The following is a 19,653-nucleotide window of genomic DNA, read 5'->3' as shown; positions in this document are numbered from 1 at the left end:
CTGCCACCCCCCCCACTGGCTTCCTTCTTGGGCGACCCCCGATTCCCACCAGCCTTTAAAAATGATAGTCCATTCAGTAAATGGAAGGCATGTAATCTCACTACGTTGAAATCCCTTTCCAGAAATGGCAAATTTCGCCCATTTTCAGAACTATGTGAACAATTTCAACTCCCAAGCTCAGAATTTGCCAATTTCACTCAAATTGAGAGATTCTATAAGGATTTTTTCTCGCTTACATTACATACTCCCTACTCTCATTTTGATATCTGTATATCAACACCTAGAGATAGGGGCTTGATCTCTCGCATTTACCGCTCTGAATGAGTTTTCTCTACCAGAGAAGTCTAATCCAATGCTACATTGGGAGGTCGACCTGGGCCGCACATTTTCTCCACTGGAGTGGACTACTATGATACATAACCTACTAAAATGTACTCGTTCTACCTCGCAAGAGAATCTGCTTAAAAATTCATACCAGATGGTATCTGACCCCTTCCAAAATAAACTATTTTATCCCACGGTAGCCCCCACTTGCTTTAGGGGTTGCCCTGATCAGGGCACTATTTTACATACCTTCTGGAACTGCAAATTTCTAGACCCCATATGGTCACTTGCAACAGCCAAGATTGAACATATCACTGGTAGAAAAGTTCCCCTTAATCCTATGGTGTGTTTATTATTCGCATCTATACCTAATATACCTATTAAACATGTTAGACTGATTCACACACTTTTTAATTCAATCCACTGGATGATTGCTTTTAATTGGCACTCTTCAAATGTCCCATGGTCCCAGTTTTAAATAGAATGGAACAAATCAAACTCTCAGAGCTAATCCACCATACTCTCTTTGACACAATGCATGTTTTCAAAAAGAAATGGTCCCCTTGGGATATAGCACTTCCGTGAATATTTTCTAACTCTATCCACAAATTATTATTTATTTATTTTTTTCTTACGAACTTATCAGATGTCCATAATGTAGCTGGACTGTAATGTGTTTTACCATTTTCATCTTTACATGTTTCATGTATCACATGTCAAGTACAAGCCTGTTTAGTTTGAATGTACCTTTTGCTTCTGTAATGACTCTATATTAATCTTTGACCTTTCGATATAATAAAATCGCTTGTAAACAAAAAAAGAAATTCTGACGGTCCCTGCTGAATTGGCCAAATTTCTATCCATGTATGGACAGTTTTTAACAGAAAGTGTGATAGGACTACAGAATAACATATCTCCTTATCTTCATAGCATAATAGATGTACTGTTGTCTACAGAAAGAGCTGGAAACTATGCTTACTGAACAAAAATGTCATATACTGCAGCTACATTCATTTCTTTTTTCATGCCCACCTGGTGATCATGCCAGTAACACACTTGTTGTAATAGGGTGACAATTCCCAAGGCCAGGGATTCCTGACCAGTAAAATAACGGGGCAGTGTAATGCCACTGGTTGCTAAGAACAAAGCGGGTAATAATATTGCTACTATACATGAATGTTCAGCTCTTATCGAATGAGTAAAAAGTTGACGAATGCCGAAACAGACAAAGTTCAGATCAAACTCTGAGCTTTTCCCTACTAGTGATCCAAAGTTCAAAGAAGTACACAAATATCGTTCAATGCCTTTCATTTCCTTTTGAATACTGAAGGTTTACAGTATGAATTTGTCTTAAAGTACAGAATAAAACAAATTTATATCGTTAACCTCCCTGGCGGTATGATTATTTCAGATTTTAGGTGCTGAAAGCGGTACCATTATTTTGCATGGAAATTTGGTGTTTTACATTGTAGGCCTGTAATTCTTATGCCGCGTACACACCATCGCTTTCTGCGATGAAAAAATGCGACGGTTTATGTGCTTTAAAAAAACGACATTTTTCAAACTTCAATTTGAACAACGACGTAGCATACACACCTTCACTTTTTCACAACGCTCTAGCAAAGCGCAGTTCCGTCAATCACGCACAACGTCACTATAAAGGGTCGTTTCCATGCGGAAGACGGCCTCTTTTGCTGATATCGTGTTGCTGCGTGTTAGTAAAAGTTTGGTGAGATACGATTCGTGACTTTCAGTGACTGTGCTTTAAATTTCGTTTTCTGTCGTACAGTTTGTCTATTTGTCGTCGGATCTGTGATACAGTGCTTGTACTAAGGACGTATTTGTTTTGGCATTACGTTTTGTGTGCACGGTGCTGTTTAGCAGGTCGTTCTTCAAAGGCCATTCTGTACTTTAGGGCGTAATTTTTAGTCTGATCTGATTTGACGACCGTTTTCTAGCCATGTTGCGGGTACGAACTCGTCGCCAAGATCGTGCTGTGCTTGTTGTTAGGATGTGTGCTGCATCCCAGCGACGGTCCATGAACAGGGTGAGGAGGAGGTTGTGGACCAAGAACTGGTTGCTATGCAGGGACCAGTTCTCTCATATGCCTCTGCTGCGGGAGATCCGAGAAAATAACCCTGATGATTTCAGGAATTTTCTTAGGATGTCTGACCCCGTATTTCAGCAGCTTTTGGCTTCGGTGTCGCCATATATCACCAGGCAGGACACCGTTATGCGGGAAGCCATCACTGCTGAGCAGAGGCTAGTTGCAACGTTGCGCTACCTTGCAACAGGGAGAAGTCTGCAGGACTTGAAGTTCTCGACGGGCATCTCCCCCCAGGCTCTGGGCCTCATAATCCCGGATACCTGTTCGGCCATCATTCAGGTTCTTCAGGAGGACTATGTTAAGGTAAGTGGTGTTCTTTCAATGGTCAAACTATGGCCCTAAAAAAAAAAAATTACCTGTTTCTAATATGCTCAGAATGTTCACTTTGTCTCCATGTATGCTGTTCTACACAATTTGTAAAGCCCTACATGTTTATTGTATTTAGCCAACCTGTCCATCATTCTATGTTGTGGCCAAACCCACCTAGCATAGTCCCTATATCCCCGTTTATTTGTGGCCTCCATTGTAGTGCTGCATTTTGTGTGTCCCTATATCCCCGTTTATTTGTGGCCTCCATTGTAGTGCTGCATTTTGTGTGTCCCTATATCCCCGTTTATTTGTGGCCTCCATTGTAGTGCTGCATTTTGTGTGTCCCTATATCCCCGTTTATTTGTGGCCTCCATTGTCCAAACCCCCCCCCCCCAAGATTGTTTCACTACATACTAATAATTATTTTTATTATTATTATTTTTTCTTTTTTGTGGGGTGGTTTCTCAGGTGACAAACTCATCTTGGACATGTTGGGAAAAATGGCCGGATGTCGGACGGCGGTGTCTTTGCAGAGACGGAGTTCGCCCAACGGCTTCAGTCAGAGGACCTAGGATTGCCACCTGCGGAGGAGAATGAAGAGGGTCTGCCCTTCGTGTTTATTGCAGATGAGGCTTTTGCTTTGGGTCCCCACCTCATGAGGCCATTTCCCGTACGCACCCTCACCCATGAGAGGAGGGTTTTTAATTATCGGCTGGCCAGAGCAAGACGTGTGGTAGAGAATGCCTTTGGAATCATGGCCAGCCGATTCCGATTGTTTTTAACAGCAATCAACCTTGCGGAATACAAATGGAATCACGTTATTTTATGTTGTTGCATTCTCCACAGAGACATTCCCAAAATTACCTCACGGTATTGCCTGATGAGGCAGATGTTGTGGCTCCGGAGCCGGGACGTGAGGCTAGCCATAGAGGCTTGGCCCCCCAAACCGCACGTGCAGTGCGTCAATCCTATGTGGACTATTTTATGGGGAGGGGGGCCATTGCAATGCCCGATCTTCATTAACTAATAAAATATTATTTTTTCTTAATTAAACAGTGTAAATTTATTTTGTATATTATTTATTTTATTTTTGGGGTATTGTTTCTTTTTCCTAGGTTCTCATCCAGCCATGTGTTTGGGATGTCCTAAATTCCCATGAGTGTTAAATCTTAATAACTCTACAAATATGCCTGAGTAATTTAATGAGTCAGCATTGATACCAATAACTACACACACATTTTTTGGAGTACAATAATTTTTATTCTATTTTTTATTAGTACAAAATAGAATAATTTTTTTGTCTTTTTTTTATTAGTACAAAATAGAATCATTTTTTTATTTTTTTGTCTTTTTTTTTATTAGTACAAAATAGAATCATTTTTTTATTTTTTTGTCTTTTTTTTTATTAGTACAAAATAGAATCATTTTTTTATTTTTTTGTCTTTTTTTTTATTAGTACAAAATAGAATCATTTTTTAATTTTTTTGTCTTTTTTTTATTAGTACAAAATAGAATCATTTTTTATTTTTTTTGTTATTTTTTTAATTAGTATAAAATTGAATCTTTTTTTTTTTTATTAGTACAAAATAGAATCATTTTTTTGTTATTTTTTTAATTAGTATAAAATTGAATCTTTTTTTTTATTTTTTTTTATTAGTACAAAATAGAATCATTTTTTTGTTTTTTTGTTATTTTTTTAATTATTATAAAATTGAATCTTTTTTTTTTTTTTATTAGTACAAAATAGAATAATTTTTTTTTTTTGTTATTTTTTTAATTATTATAAAATTGAATCTTTTTTTTTTTTTTTTTTTTTTTTAATTATTACAAAATAAAAGGAACACAAACAATTAAACCCTCCCCAAAACATTAATAAAATTTTTAAGCTGACGTTCCAGCGTCTTTGCTTTGTGGCGAATTTCCCGGAAGGCCAGACGTATGTCCTCGACTTGGGCCCTGCATGTGAGAACCTCGCCGATGAGGAGCTGGGCACTATACGTGTCCAGTCCCTGACCAGCCCGATTTCCTCCTGAAATGTGGAACCAAAACATGTGTTAAAAGATTGTATGCCTATATCTATATTCCCTGAAAATGTGGTATATGTTACTTTACCGGATGTTGTGGCAGGTTCCCCTTCATCTACATCCCTCGGGGGTGTGGCTTGGTTGGCTTGTGCCTCCTGCCTTGCTGCTTCATTGTGCCCTACGAGATTGAAGAAAGGGAAAACAGGAGGTTAAAACATTAAGAGCGGCCTGAAATGACCCAAAATTATTTGAAATAAAAAAAAAAGAGGGCAATATTGTTGTTTTTAAAAAGCGTTCCAAAAAATAGACCAGTATTTAATCCATTCACAAAGTAATGTCAAATCTGGTGACAATTGGTTTATTTTTCTATATGTAAGCTAACCAAGTATCCCCTGGATCTGCTCACCCCTGTGTGTGACCCAACATAGGTTGTGATTGTGACAAACAATTGTGCTACTGAGTACACATGTTCAATAAAAAAATGAGGAGCAAACGCTCCTTTTTGGGAATCTCAAGGTATTTAAGTTTGTTCAAAAATAAGCTGAAACACATTGACATCAATACCAGAATTGAAGACACCTTTTAAGCCCCAAAAATGTCACAACTTTCATATTTGTGTCGAATAATTGGTCCTAGGAGCAGAGGCGTCCCTAGGGGGGGGCCAGAGGGGGCCCTGACCCCCCCAACATCATGCTGTGCCCCACCATGTGCCCCCCAAAAAAAATTTTTTTTTTTTTTTTGTGGAATTTTTGTATTTTGCTCCCTGAGAGGGAGAGCGCCCCCAGTCAGCTCTGCGGGGGATTCCTCCCCCTCCCTGTGCTCGCCGACACTGCATAATGCGAGCGCTCACACAACCAGATATTCTAGCCTGGGACGTGTTTAAGTGTGTGCACTGCAGACTGCAGTACACTGTAATCACTGAACTACATTATCTCCATCCCTTCTGTCCCCCCCGATCTGTCTCCCTCCCCCTCTCCTGTTCTTTCAAAACATTCACAATTTACTTTCACTTTCAGTTAGGCAGATAATATATGGTGCAAATTTCTTTCCTGCATCCACAGATTGCAGGAAAGAAACTTGCATGATTCCCCCATCAACAGACAGTGGTGACAGGGGAATATCCCTCCTGCCCAGCAATTATATTCTCCCGACAAACAGTGATTATCACCATACAGCAACCACTAGTGATAATTATGAGAGAATCTGCTCATTAATGGTTCAAATCTCAGCCAGTTTCTGCTGAACCAGCTGAGATTTAAACTGTCTATGGCTGGTCTTAGCTCTTAGGCAGCCCATACATTGATTAGCACTGTGGAGTGTCGGCTTCCTGGCGTGATCGGGCATGTGGGATTTCAAACACACCCGAGCCCATCTCTATTGGTTGTAGACAGTTGAGCTCCCTGCAGGTTGCTTAGCAGCAGTGGACCCTTCTCTGACATGCTGATCGGGATGCAATCCAGGTGATGCTCTTAGTCAAATCCTAGTCATAAATATCAGTGATTTTATTGATCAAAGCCCACACTTTACAGGCATAGAGCCCACTTGGCTGCTGATTATACGGTTGATTATATTTATGTGGTTGTACTCTTGATGCTAATAAATATTGTGTTTATTAGATCTGACTGGGAGCATCACCTGGATCACATGCCGATCAGCATGTCAACAGAGAAGGTTATACAGCATTACTGCTGCTAGGTGACCAGCTGGGGGCTCGGCTCTCTTTAACCAATAGTGCCAGTCTTCCCCTGCATGCACCCATAATGTCACCAGCACTTGGTCCTAATAGACTGCCGCCGCTGCCAAGGAGACAGATGCCAGACCAGCTCTGTAAATAGCGGGGACAGGACAGCTGGGGATCCCCACTGTGGCAGAACACCAGGGCCCGGTGGCAAGACAACCTTTGCAACCCTGATAGTTCTTCCACTGCTTTGGACCCTTATGTTTTCTTGTTGTGCTGGTGACATATATCTCTTGTTTTCTGCCACCCTGGGGGGCCCCAGTATAGTAGGAAGGGAGCTCACTGCAGAACATGTGAAAGGGCCCATAGTGGGATCGTAGTAAAGGGTCCCAGGATATATATATATATATATATATATATATATATATATATATATAAATTGCATTTTATAGTTGGCCCCCCTACTTTTGTCCCTGTCCCCCCATGTGCCCCCCCTAAATATGAAAGCTGGAGACGCCACTGCCTAGGAGTCGTCGTTCATTCGCCCACAATTCCTACATTTACGTTTTTATTTATGATACAGTGCTTCAACTCCCCTTTGCACATGCAAACTAGGCATGATGCCATTTGTCAATAATATGGTATTGGATTATTGAAAGTCAGCGAATGAACGACGACTACGACGACTGAATCATGCGTCCACATTCATAATATTAATTATGGTCAACCTGCAAAAAAAAAAACATGGCACAAAGAACACACCCAAATAATTAATACACATGGAAAAAACTTACTTCTTCTTCGAATCACCCTATTTATTTTGGCAAGTTGGTGGGGTTCCCTCTTTTTTAAATCGGACCACCTTTTGCGCAGGTGCTCTCTGCTCCTGCGTTTTCCAAACTTCCGCTGGAGCCTACGGATGACCTTCTCCATAATTTTTGCTTTTACTTTATTTGGATGCATGTAGGGGCCATGCTTGCATCATAGTCCTCCCTCCTCAATATGTTGACCATCTCCACCATTTCATTAAATGTCATGTTGGAGGCTCTGCATCGGAATCTGCGGCGTGGTTGGGCCTTGCCTGCCTCCTGGCTTGAGCTGGAATTGTCATCCATGTTCTCCATCATTTCTCCCTCACCAAACGACAGAGAAGGGGCGTGGAAAGGACGATACCGAACGTCAGGGGCGGGGTGTCGTGCGGAGCGTCACGCGTGCGTAGTGTAAAAAGGGATCGGACGTGTTTGTAAACGGCGTGCATAGTCTGTGGAAGAAGGCGTAAATCACGATCTTTCCTAACGACGATACGTAAGTTATTTTTTGCGACTTTATTATAGTTAAGAGGGAATGAGTTTGTGGGCTAGTTAGGGGAAGTAAGCTAGTGGCTTTAATGACATTATGTTTTGGCTTCTGTTTCATGTGCAGAAAGAATGGATCCCTTCAAGGATGCGGAGTTCCTGACCGAATTTATTCTAAAATGGAAGGACATCCTGTTCTGTCAAACCAAAAATACAATAAATAAAAACAAAGATGCCAGGGAAAGCTAAAGAAGCATGCTATTTCTAAAACAAGGGTCCCCAACGCCACAAAAGCCACAGTGAAAAGCAAAATAAATTCCATCAGGGGCACCTACAGGGCCCAACGGGTCCAAGTCCTGGCCTCAATGAGGTCTGGGGCTGCAGCTGACTCCATATACAAACCAACCCTGTGGTACTACAGTCAGCTGCAGTTCCTGGACGACCACATTGAGACCAGGACATCCATGTCTACCCTTCCCCCAAGAGGTAGCTCCCAGCTTCCCAGCAGCCAATCCTCCAGTGTTCCTGCAGACAAGAGCAGGCAAGCTCGGAGGAAGAGCAAGAGTTCCTGGAGGACCCCAATTGTGACCATGGAGCATGGTATGTGTTTTTTGTATGAATTTAGTTAGTATATGACAAGTATAGTAATAATGTTAAATTATGTTACTATTGTTCTAAATTCTAAGTGAATCTCCTAAGTTTAGGGATAAGATCAATAGTCAGTAGTGGCAAAACAGGATGGGGACAAAATTGCCCAATTAATAATGTTTATGAAGGAGTGGGTGGCATTTTCAGAGAGGCCAGTAGGGGGGAGTAACGCAATACACCTGCAAGGGGTCCCAGATGGAAAACACCCTTTTTGAGTACTATCTAGTTGACACGAAATTTAATAATTATTTTTTGGGGGAAAAGGCCACTTATTTCCTAAATTAGGCTGCAACAACCCAAATAATTCCAGGGGGACCATGTCTGAAGGTGTGTAAGGGGCCACATAATTAGGGATGGCGACCCTGTGTGTAATATACATTCAATTGCATCACTCATGATTTTAAAAATGTGTGTGATTAATGACAAACACAAATAAACTATGTTCCTTTTTTTGATACACAGGCAGACCAAAGCCAGGAAGAGACAGGGCCCACAGGGCCAGGAAGAGACAGGGCCCACAGGGAGCCAGGAGGAGCCAGGGCCAACTGCAAGGCAGGAGGTGGCAGAGCCCACTGGGAGCCAGGAGGTGGCAGGCCCCAGTGGGACCCAGGAGGCACGCCGGCGGATACCATCTCCCGGATCCCTCCATTCCGCAATCCCAATAAACGGCTCAGGAGTCTGCGACAAATGGAGGAGGAGACCCAGGGCCTGCTTCGCCAAGCTACTGCAGCCATCCGAGAGCCACCCAGTGAAGTTGAGGGGTTCGCGCGCTCATTGCAGCCAGCCTCTACAATCTGGAGCAGAGCCAGCGTGTGCGCTGCGAACAACTCATCTTCAAAGCCATAAGCATGGCATCCCTGGGGCAGCTCGATGACGACACCGACATTGTGCGGATTGCTCCTCCTGTCCTTGCTGCTCCTCCTGCTCCTGCTCCTGCTCCTGCCTCCTCTTCATGAGGCTGCTCTGGCTCCTGGCACTTCATCTCCTCCAGGAACCCAGCCCCCAAGGACTCGGGCTACAGGGAAGGCTGCAGGGAAGACTGCAGAGAAGACTGCAGGGAAGGCTGCTGGGAAGAAAAAGCCCAAAAAATAACACGGTGCCCCTGATGGAATTTTAATGTTGACTCACAGGCTGATTGGTGGCTTCGGGGACCCTTGTTTTCAGAAATTCAAGCATGCTCTAAAGTGCTGCCTTCCTTGGCATCTTTGTTTTTATTATGTTGTGTTTTTGGGTTGCCACCATTTTTTTTTTGAATTTTTTGCAGAATAAATGCAATGTTAATTTTTCAGCCAATTTGACCATGTTTCTTTATTGTAGATTTGAGAGATCATTAGTGAGTGGGCAGACCCATTCCCAAATATTGCAAACATTAACAAGGTAAAAAAACATGCTTGTGGTGAGTTAAAGAAAAAATTTGTTGTTGCAGCCACTTCACACACTCCCAAATCAACACAAAATAGAGATTTAAAAATAAAATTGGTGACAAAATAAAAATCAAAAAAAAAAGGTGGACCAATATATATATTTAAAATTTTAAGATGGAAGATACAACTAAATAACAGAACACAAACATAAACATTATCAAACAAGAAAGAAACTAATTAAAAGCTTGTCATAACTATGTAACAAGATCAGCCGCAACAAACGTCCATTTCTGGGTAGCAGTTAAAAGCAGGGGTTAAAGAAGCGCTCATTTCTTGTCTATAAGCTGAAAAAACCTTAAAGCGGGGGTTCACCCTTAGAGGGCACTTTTCCCCCTTAGATTCCTGCTCGTTATTACTAGGGGAATCGGCTATTTATTTTAAAATATGTGCAGTACTTACCCGTTTACGAGACGCATCCTCTCCGTCGCTTCCGGGTATGGGCTTCGGGAATGGGCGTTCCTTCTTGATTGACAGGTTTCCGAGAGGCTTCCGACGGTCGCATCCATCGCGTCACGATTTTCCGAAAGAAGCCGAACGTCGGTGCGCAGGCGCAGTATAGAGCCGCACCGACGTTCGGCTTCTTTCGGCTACGAGTGACGCGATGGATGCGACCGTCGGAAGCCTCTCGGAAGGCTGTCAATCAAGAAGGAACGCCCGCTCCCGAAGACCCATACCCGGAAGCGACGGAGAGGATGCGTCTCGTAAACGGGTAAGTACTGCACATATTTTAATATAAATAGCCGATTCCCCTAGACCGAACGAGCAGGAAGCTAAGGGGAGATTTTTTTTTTTTTTTTTAAATGGGTGAACTCCCGCTTTAACGAATGTGCTGATTCCATTCTGAACAGTCGTTTTACATGAATGAGCGCTGCCGTCTCCTAACTTGCTTCTGAGCATGCGCGGGCTTAAAACGACGTTTTTACGTACACACGGTCAATGTTTAGAACACAGAAAACGACGTCGGCCAAAAACGACACAAAAAAATTGAAGCATGCTTCAATTTTATGTGTCGTTTTTTAGAAGACATAAAACGACGTTTTTGCCCACACACAGTCAATTAAATTGACGTTTTTCAAAACGTCGTTTTTTTTCATCGCAGAAAGCGATGGTGTGTACGCGGCATAAGTCCTGGAGAGCAGCCCTCATCCTTGAGACTTTTAGGCCTCGTACACACGATAGGTTAACCAGAGGATAACGGTCTGATGGACCGTTTTTATCGGTCAAAACCGATGATCGTATGTGGGCCCCATAGGTTATTTAACCATCGGTTAAAAAAAGCCAACTTAAAATTGGTTAAAAATCCACGCATGCTCAGAATCGAGTCGACGCATGCTTGGAAGCATTGAACTTCATTTTTTTCAGCACGTCGTTGTGTTTTACGTCACCGCGTTCTGACACGATCGGTTATTTAACCGATGGTGTGTGGGCACGACGTACCATCAGTCAGCTTCATCGGTTAACCAATGAGAACGGTCCTTCAGACCGTTCTCATCGGATGGACTGATCGTGTGTACGAGGCTTTAGGCTGCCAAAAAGTCTCTCACGTGTGGTATCCTCATACTTGGGAGAAGTAGCAGAATGTGTTTTGGGGTGTAATTCCACATATACACATGGCATGTGTGAGCAATATATTATTTAAGTGACAACTTTGTGTAAAAAAAAAAATATTTTTTGGGTAATTTTCCAGAAACTTGTGGCAAAAAATTAAATTTTAAATGGACTCAACATGCCTCTCAGCAAATATCTTGGGGTGTCTATCCAAAAGGGGTAATTTTTGTTGTGCTATCTTGGCATTTCAGTGCCTCCTAAATTATGATAGGTAGTGAGGAATTTAAATATGCAAATTACGCTCTTTGAAAGCCTGAAGGCGGTCATTTGTTTTGGGCACCAATACGCGGTAGGCTCCCAAAAAGTCTCAGACTTGTGGTATCCCCATACTCGGGAGAAGCAGCAGAATGTATTTTGGGGTGGCATTCCATGGCATCATTTAAGTGACAGCTTTGTACAAAAAAATATTAATAATAATAATAATAATTTTCCAGAAACTTGTGTCAAAAACTAAACTCTTCCATGGACTCGACATGCCTCTCAACAAATAGATTTGGGTGTCTACTTTCTAAAAAAAAGAGTGGGGTGGGGTAGTTTGATATCTTGGCATTTCAGGACCCCACAGCAAATTCATGGGGTGTCTACTTTGCAAAAAATAGTAATTTGGGGGTTCTGTACTGCCCTGGTTATTAGGCTCAAGAAATGTGATAGGCATTCAGAAAATAAAAGCTGCGTAAATTCAAGAATATACGTACCCTGTTTCCCCAAAAATAAGCCCTACCCCGAAAATAAGACCTAGCGTTATTTTTGGGGATGGCTGCAATATAAGCCCTACCCCGAAAATAAACCCTAGTTAAAGTCATCGTAAAAACATAATCCGTTTTGTAAAAAGATTATATGATGTGCAGTATGTCTCCTTTTTGTAACTTTGTTTTGGAAAATACCTTACTTACAGTGCCGCTGGGCGCTCACGTGACCGACTGGAGATCTTCTCCTCTTCAACGTCAGTGGTCCCTTCCTCTGCAGTGCTCAGAGTGGAGAAGAGCTACGGCGGGTCACTGTGCTGGCTATCATGCTTTAAAGCGGGGATATGCAATTAGCGGACCTCCAGCTGTTGCAGAACTACAAATCCCATGAGGCATAGCAAGGCTCTGACAGTCATGAGCATGACACTCAGAGGCATGATGGGATTTGTAGTTTTGCAATATCTGGAGGTCCACTAATTGCATATCCCTGCTTTAAAGGATCAGGATTTTTTTTTCTTTTTGGGGTTACAACCACTCTAAGATCGTCATGATGACATGACTGTATTTGAATAAATATAGATTATTGTACATACCGTAAAGAAATAAGACCCTGAAAATAAGCCCTAGTGTGATTTTTGTAGCCAAAATTAATATAAGACCCGGTCTTATTTTCGGGGAAACACGGTATATATCATAGTTTGCAGATGCTGTAACTAACACAAACCAATTACTATACACTTATTGATTTTTTTTTTCCAAGGACATGTAACAAAATACACTTTGGCTTAAATTTATGACAAAATTTCAGTTTATTGGATATTTTTTTATAACAGAAGTAGAAAATATTGTTTTTTATTTTCCAAAATTTTCATTCATTTATATCACATAAAAAAGGTTAAAGTAGCACAGTGCCATATAGCACCCTGGTCAGGAAGGGGGTAAAGTGGGTAGTAAACCGCAGTTTAAAGAAAAAAAAAATCCCCTGCAAGGCAATGTCATAATGTGCTAGTACAGTAAAACCTTGGTTTGCGAGCATAATTCTTTCCGGAAACATGCTTGTAATCCAAAGCACTTGTATATCAAAGCATTTTTTTTTACAGGGTATACAAGAGAAAAGAGGCACCTCGAAGTGTAGTAATAAGTTGCTAAATGTTGTATCTTCATTAAATGTTACAATATTGCTACACTTAGAGGCTCCTCTTCTTTTTTTTTTTTATACTCATGCCGCTACTCTTATATCAAGACATCGCTTGTATATCAAGGCAAAATTTACTAAAACATTTTGCTCGTCTTGCAAAATGCTCTCAAACCAAGTTACTCTCAAACCAAGGTTTTACTGTACTACCACATTATGTACTGCCATATTATGCAAGACTTACCTTAAAATGAAGCCCTCCAGTGAAACGATGTCACTGCTGACAGGGCTTCCACCTTTCCCCGGTCTTCATTCCAGGGTCGCGGCCTAGGCTACATGAGTGGCTGGGGGCCGCAATGATGTCACTCCTGCACATGCACGCAGGAGCTCTCATCTAAGGGACAGAGCTCTGAAGGTGACGTCACTGGCTGCAGGGCTGGTGGAAGGATTTTTGACACCCTAGGCCAGGCATGTCCAAAGTCTGGCCCGGGGGCCAAACACGCCCCCCCCCCCCTGTTAGTTAAATATGCCCCCTCTGGGGATTTGGATATATATTGTTTGTGGCCCCCAGGGCCACAAAAGATATATATACCGTATTTATCGGCACTGCCTTGGAGGGGGCAGGACAAGTGCCATCAGATTACATGAAGAGAATCTCTTGTTTACTCAGCAGCATCTGTATTTGAAGTTCTGTCTCCTGGGCTGGCATTGGACGACTGTTCTGTCTATCATAGGAGGCGGGACTTTGTATTAGAGAGGCCACAGAGTAAACAAGAGATTCTCCTGTTTGTAATCTGTCGGCACTCGTCCCGCCCCCCCTCCCTCTGCCCTCCAAGGCTGCAGATGGGCATCAGTCAGGCTGCATTTATGGCACATGTGAGGCTGCATCCATGGTACATGTGAGGCTGCATCCATGGCAATAAGGCTGCATTCATGGCAATAGTGAGGCTGCATTCATGGCAATGTCCATGCGTGTTATATGCCGATAAATACGGTATATAAAAATAACTATTTAAAAATATTTTGCAGCCCCATTGGCTCCACCCCAGAATCCACTCCCTTTGCCCTACCCATGTGACAGAAGGCAGCACTATAAAGGAAGCATTGGCTTCAGTGCTGCGATGCACCTCTAATTACACCACTGGTCGGACGGTGCAGCTGCCTCGGACTGAGTTAGTTACATGCTGCAACCTACAGAGCATGCAGACGCGGAGGGAAACCAGTGTCCGGGCGCCCCTAGGCAGTAGTGCACCCAAGGGGCTGCCTAGTTTGCCTAGTGGTAGCACCGGCCCTGACTGGCTGCATGCAATGTGAATATCTCCTAAACAGTGCAAGTTTAGGAGATATTCACTGTACGTATTGGTAAGTCATATTATATGCTTACCTGTAAGTACAACATTAAAAACTGGGTTTACTACCACTTTAATATTGGCATTATTTAAGAAAATAAATAAATGAGGATTTAATTGTACTTTAAGGCAGCTGCAAGAGCCAAGATAATTAACATGAAGCACTGCTGGAGGTGAAGAGTAGGGGGGCTGCCACACGAAATTCCCAAATGGTAGACAGTGCCATCAATGTCAAAAGTCTGGTTTTGAAAATAACAGATGGCATTAGTAGCACAGCCGCGCAGTCTCGGGCCAACGCTGGGTCCCACTGCAACACAAAACAGTAATAAATACATTATAATCAACATAACCCAACATATGAATATCGCTGCATATGGTATATATATTATCTGGGGCTTGCATAGCTGCACGGTGTCACTGGAAGCTTATTTCAGACCAGGACAAGCAGCAGAGGGCCATATTCTTAAACAAGTTACGCCGGTGTATCTACTGATACACCTGCGTAATTCGTAATTCCCGCCGGCGTATCATTGTTTTGTATTCACAAAACAATATACGCCGGATTTAGGCTAGGATCCGACTAGTGTAAGACACTTACACTGTCGGATCCTAAATGTAATTATCCTGCCGGCCGCTAGGTGGCGTTTACGTTCAGGTCTCATTTGTTTATGCAAATGAGCCTGATACGCCGATTCACGTACGAAATCGGGTTGCGTAACCGTCGCTAACGTGGTTTGCGTAGGCGTAAGGTTACCCCTGCTATATGAGGGGTAACCTTACGCCAGTCCCACGTAGGCCATGTTAAGTATGGCGTCGGGTCCGCGTCGTGTTTTCCCCGTCGGGTACGTCGTTTTACTAAGTTGTCCGCGAATACGACTTTACGTCAATGACGCACACGTCGGCGTCATTGACGTTTTACACCAAGAACTGGAGCATGCGTACTGGGCTATTTTAAGCCCGGCGCATGCGCAGTTCGTTAGAATCGGGGGCTCGCTTAATTTAAATACAAGCCGCCCCCTTGGATTTACGCTGCCATACGCCGGGCCATTTACACCACACCGCCCCAAACTACGGAGCAAGTGTTTGGGGAATACAGCACTTGCTCCTGTAGGTTGGGGCGGCGGAGTGTAAATGGCTTACGCGACGCCCGCCCAAAAACTACGGGAATATGGCCCAGACAGATTAGTGAAAGCAACTACCGAGCAAAAAAAATCTGAATGTTGTACTGTATCCTAGTAGTAGAGCCTTGCCTATAGCTCCATGTTAAGGGAAATGTATAGAGCCCCATTTGCACTTGTCATGAATAGTCATGAACAGCTGTGGGAGCTGCTAAGTCTCTCAGAGGTAATGGTAGTCGACCCCATTTAAAAGTGTCAAATGGGGCCTTAAAGTTTATGTTGTACTTCGCTTCTTGGGAAAATATGGCTCCTAAAATGATGTCCGTTCTTCAGCTTGGGTGTACTTATACTAAACATGATTGATCAACTGGGCATGGTTGATCAGAACTCTGCCCAAGTATGATTTTCCCCATGTCCACTCCTCCACTGGTCTGTGCTCACACTGTGTTTGAATGGAAGCGTTTTGTTGGGCACACTTACGTCATCACCTCTGCCAGCCAGACCACGGTGATTCCTGCTACAGTGCTTGGTGGTATGTGGAGAGTTCTTGCTCAGTGATCTATGGAAAGTTCAGTGCACTCACACTGAAGCCAACCGTACAGGATTCCAAGTGAACCATACCCCAGACCTGTACTGGTCGCCAAATGAGCCATCTTCTGGACCCTTACAGGACTCCAAATCAACTGTGTCCTAGACTCCTATTGGACTCCAAGTTAACTATGTCCCAGACCTGTGCTAGACTCCAACTAATCCGAGTCCCAGACCCATACTGGACTACAAGTGAACTATGACCCGGGCCTATACTGGACACCAAATACACCATGTCCCAGGCCTGTACTGGACACCAAATACACCATGTCGCAGGCCTGTATTGTACTCCAAGATAAATGTATCCCAGACCCCTACTGGATTTCAAGTGAACCATGACTAAGACCGCTACTGGACTCCAAGTGAAGTGTGTCCCAGACAACTTCTGGACTCCAAGTTAACCATATTCCAGACCTGTGCTAGACTCCAACTAATCTGAGTCCCAGACCCGTACTGGACGACAAGTGAAGCATGTCCCTGGCCTATACTGGACACCAAATACACCATGTCCCAGGCCTGTCCTGGACACCAGATACACCATGTCCCAGACCTGTCCTGGACACCAGATACACCATGTCCCAGACCTGTCCTGGACACCAGATACACCATGTCCCAGACCTGTCCTGGACACCAGATACACCATGTCCCAGACCTGTCCTGGACACCGGATACACCATGTCCCAGACCTGTCCTGGACACCAGATTAAACGTAGAAGTTAAAGGTATCCCAGACCCCTACTGGATTCCAAGTGAACCGTATCTAAGACCGCTACTGGACTCCAAGTGAACCATGTCCCAGACCCCTACTGGACTCCAAGTGATAAGCATCCCAGACCACTACTGGACTCCAACTGAACCATATCCCAGACCCTTACTGGACTCCAAGTGAGCTGTGTCCCAGACACTTACTGCTAGACTACAACTGAACCGAGTCCCAGACCCATACTAAGCAACAAGTGGATTCCAAGTGAACCATATCTACTGTAAGACAAGAGATGGTCAGAGGTTGCGGGCATGATACAAGAGATGGTTAGAGGCTGTGGGCATAGTACAGGAGATGGTCAGAGGCTGTGGGAATGGTACAGGAGATGATTAGAAACTGAGCACATGATACTAAAGATGGTAAAAGAATGTAGACATGATACAGGAGATCAATGCAGCCTAAACCAGTGCCCATCTATGTAGCCTCACTGTGTCCATCATTGCCGCCTTACCATGCCCATCATTGCCGCCTCACCGTGCCCATCATTTTTGCCTCACCATGCCCATCATTGCAGCCTTACTGTGCCCATCATTACCACCTCATGCCCATCATTGCCACCTCACTGTGCCCAGCATTGCCACCTCACCGTGCCCAGCATTGCCACCTCACCGTGCCTATCATTGCCACCAAACTGTGCCCAGCATTGCCGCCTCACCATGCCCAGCATTGCCGCCTCACCATTCCCAGCATTGCCACCTCACCATGCCCATCATTGCCGCCTCACCATGCCCATCATTGCCGCCTCACCCTGCCCATCATTGCCACCTCACCCTGCCCAGCATTGCCACCTCACCGTGCCCAGCATTTCCACCTCACCATGCCCTGCATTGCCGCCTCATCATGCCCAGCATTGCAGCCACAGCGTAGCTCAAAGAACAGGCGGCCTACCGGGATATATCCCGGGATCCCGGTAGGCCAGTCCAACCCTGGGGGGGGCAATCTGGCAGCATTTTACAGGGCAAACTAGCGGCAATTGATGGGCACAGTGGTGACAATTGATGGGCACAGTGGCTGCGTTTGGCATGGCACAGTGGTGACAATTGATGGGCACAGTGGCGACAATTGATGACACAGTGGCTGTGTTTGATGGCATGGCACAATGGCTGTGTTTGATGGCATGGCAAAGTGGCAACAATTGATGGCACAGTGGTGACAATTGATGGCATGGCACAGTTTTGACAATTGATGGGCACAGTGGCAACAATTGATGACACAGTGGCTGCGTTTGATGGCATGGCACAATGGTTGTGTTTGATGGCATGGCACAGTGGCAACAATTGATGGCACAGTTGCGACAATTGATGGCATGGCACAGTGTTGACAATTGATGGGCACAGTGGTGACAATTGATGGCACAGTGGCTGCGTTTGATGGCAAGGCACAGTGGCTGCGTTTGATGGCATGGCAAAGTGGCTGCCTTTGATGGCACAGTGGCGACAATTGATGGCATGGCACAGTGGTGACAATTGATGGCACAGTGGTGACAATTGATGGCATGGCACAGTGGCTGTGTTTGATGGGCACAGTGGCTGCGTTTGATGGGCACAGTGGCTGCGTTTGATGGGCACAGTGGCTGCAATTGATGGGCACAGTGGCTGCAATTGATGGGCACAGTGGCTGCGTTTGATGGGCACAGTGGCGGCAATTGATGGGCACAGTAGCTGCGTTTGATGGCATGGCACAGTGGCGACAATTGATGGCACAGTGGTGAAAATTGATGGCATGGCACAGTGGCGACACTTGATGGGCACAGTGGCTGCGTTTGGGCACAGTGGCTGCGTTTTATGGGCACAGTGGCTGCAATTGATGGGCACAGTGGCTGCAATTGATGGGCACAGTGGCTGCGTTTGATGGACACAGTGGCTACGATTGATGGGCACAGTGGCTACAATTGATGGGCACAGTGGCTGCGTTTGGGTACAGTGAGGCTGCAATTTTTTTTCATTTGTTTGCGCCCCCCCCCCCAAACATTTTGAGCACCAGCCACCACTGGTCAGAATACTCCTAATCTGCAGCACAACTTATTGGCTCCTTGTGCTGTTTCTGCCTTCCCCAGTCTGCAAGAGGCTGATAATAAGTCAAAGTGAGGTACTCGCGCTATTTGCATTTAAACATACAAGAAATGTAACTATTAATGATTACAGATCTAATTATATTTTGTATCATTTATCCTCTCAGAGTTCAGATTTAAGTCCTGCTATTTGCTCATTCATCAGATTAACTCACATGTTGTAAGTTCCACATTGGCGCAGTGTTTTTCATCGCCCGTGCACTCAAGCTTACAGGATTCATCTGTAGTGGGAGTACAAGTCGGACACAAGACTCCATTTTTTACTGATTTTCGTGTTGGCACTAAAAAAGATAATGAATAGGGTGTGTAAAACATCTCCTCTATTTCAGTGATTCCCAACCATATTGTGATCAGAGCCTGTAAACTCTGCTAAAACCTACCATGCCCCAAAAATAATTAAAAAGGTCTATACTTGCACAGTAAAAGTATGGGAACACACAGAATATGTATTGACATTCTAGATGACTCTGGATGGGGCTGGGTGTCAATGTGTGGAGGTGGGGGTTCTGGGATGGGTTAGGGGGGA

General features: G+C 44.1%; 1 protein-coding gene across 1 annotated transcript; it reads right to left on the bottom strand.

Annotated features, from left to right (window-relative positions):
• Positions 1-14,207: 14,207 nt before the first annotated feature.
• LOC120923425 (phospholipase A2 inhibitor and Ly6/PLAUR domain-containing protein-like) lies at positions 14,208-19,408 on the bottom strand (the record flags this gene model as incomplete). The annotated part of the gene is given in 2 exon segments (XM_040334970.1): positions 14,208-14,894; positions 19,283-19,408. Coding segments are annotated over 2 exon segments (320 nt in total), but the record flags the coding sequence as incomplete, so codon positions are not given.
• Between the last annotated feature and the right edge of the window lie 245 nt (positions 19,409-19,653).

Source organism: Rana temporaria, unplaced genomic scaffold, assembly GCF_905171775.1.
Source record: "Rana temporaria unplaced genomic scaffold, aRanTem1.1, whole genome shotgun sequence".
Classification (NCBI taxonomy): Eukaryota; Metazoa; Chordata; class Amphibia; order Anura; family Ranidae; genus Rana; species Rana temporaria.
This window is presented reverse-complemented; position numbering and strand designations above follow the sequence as displayed.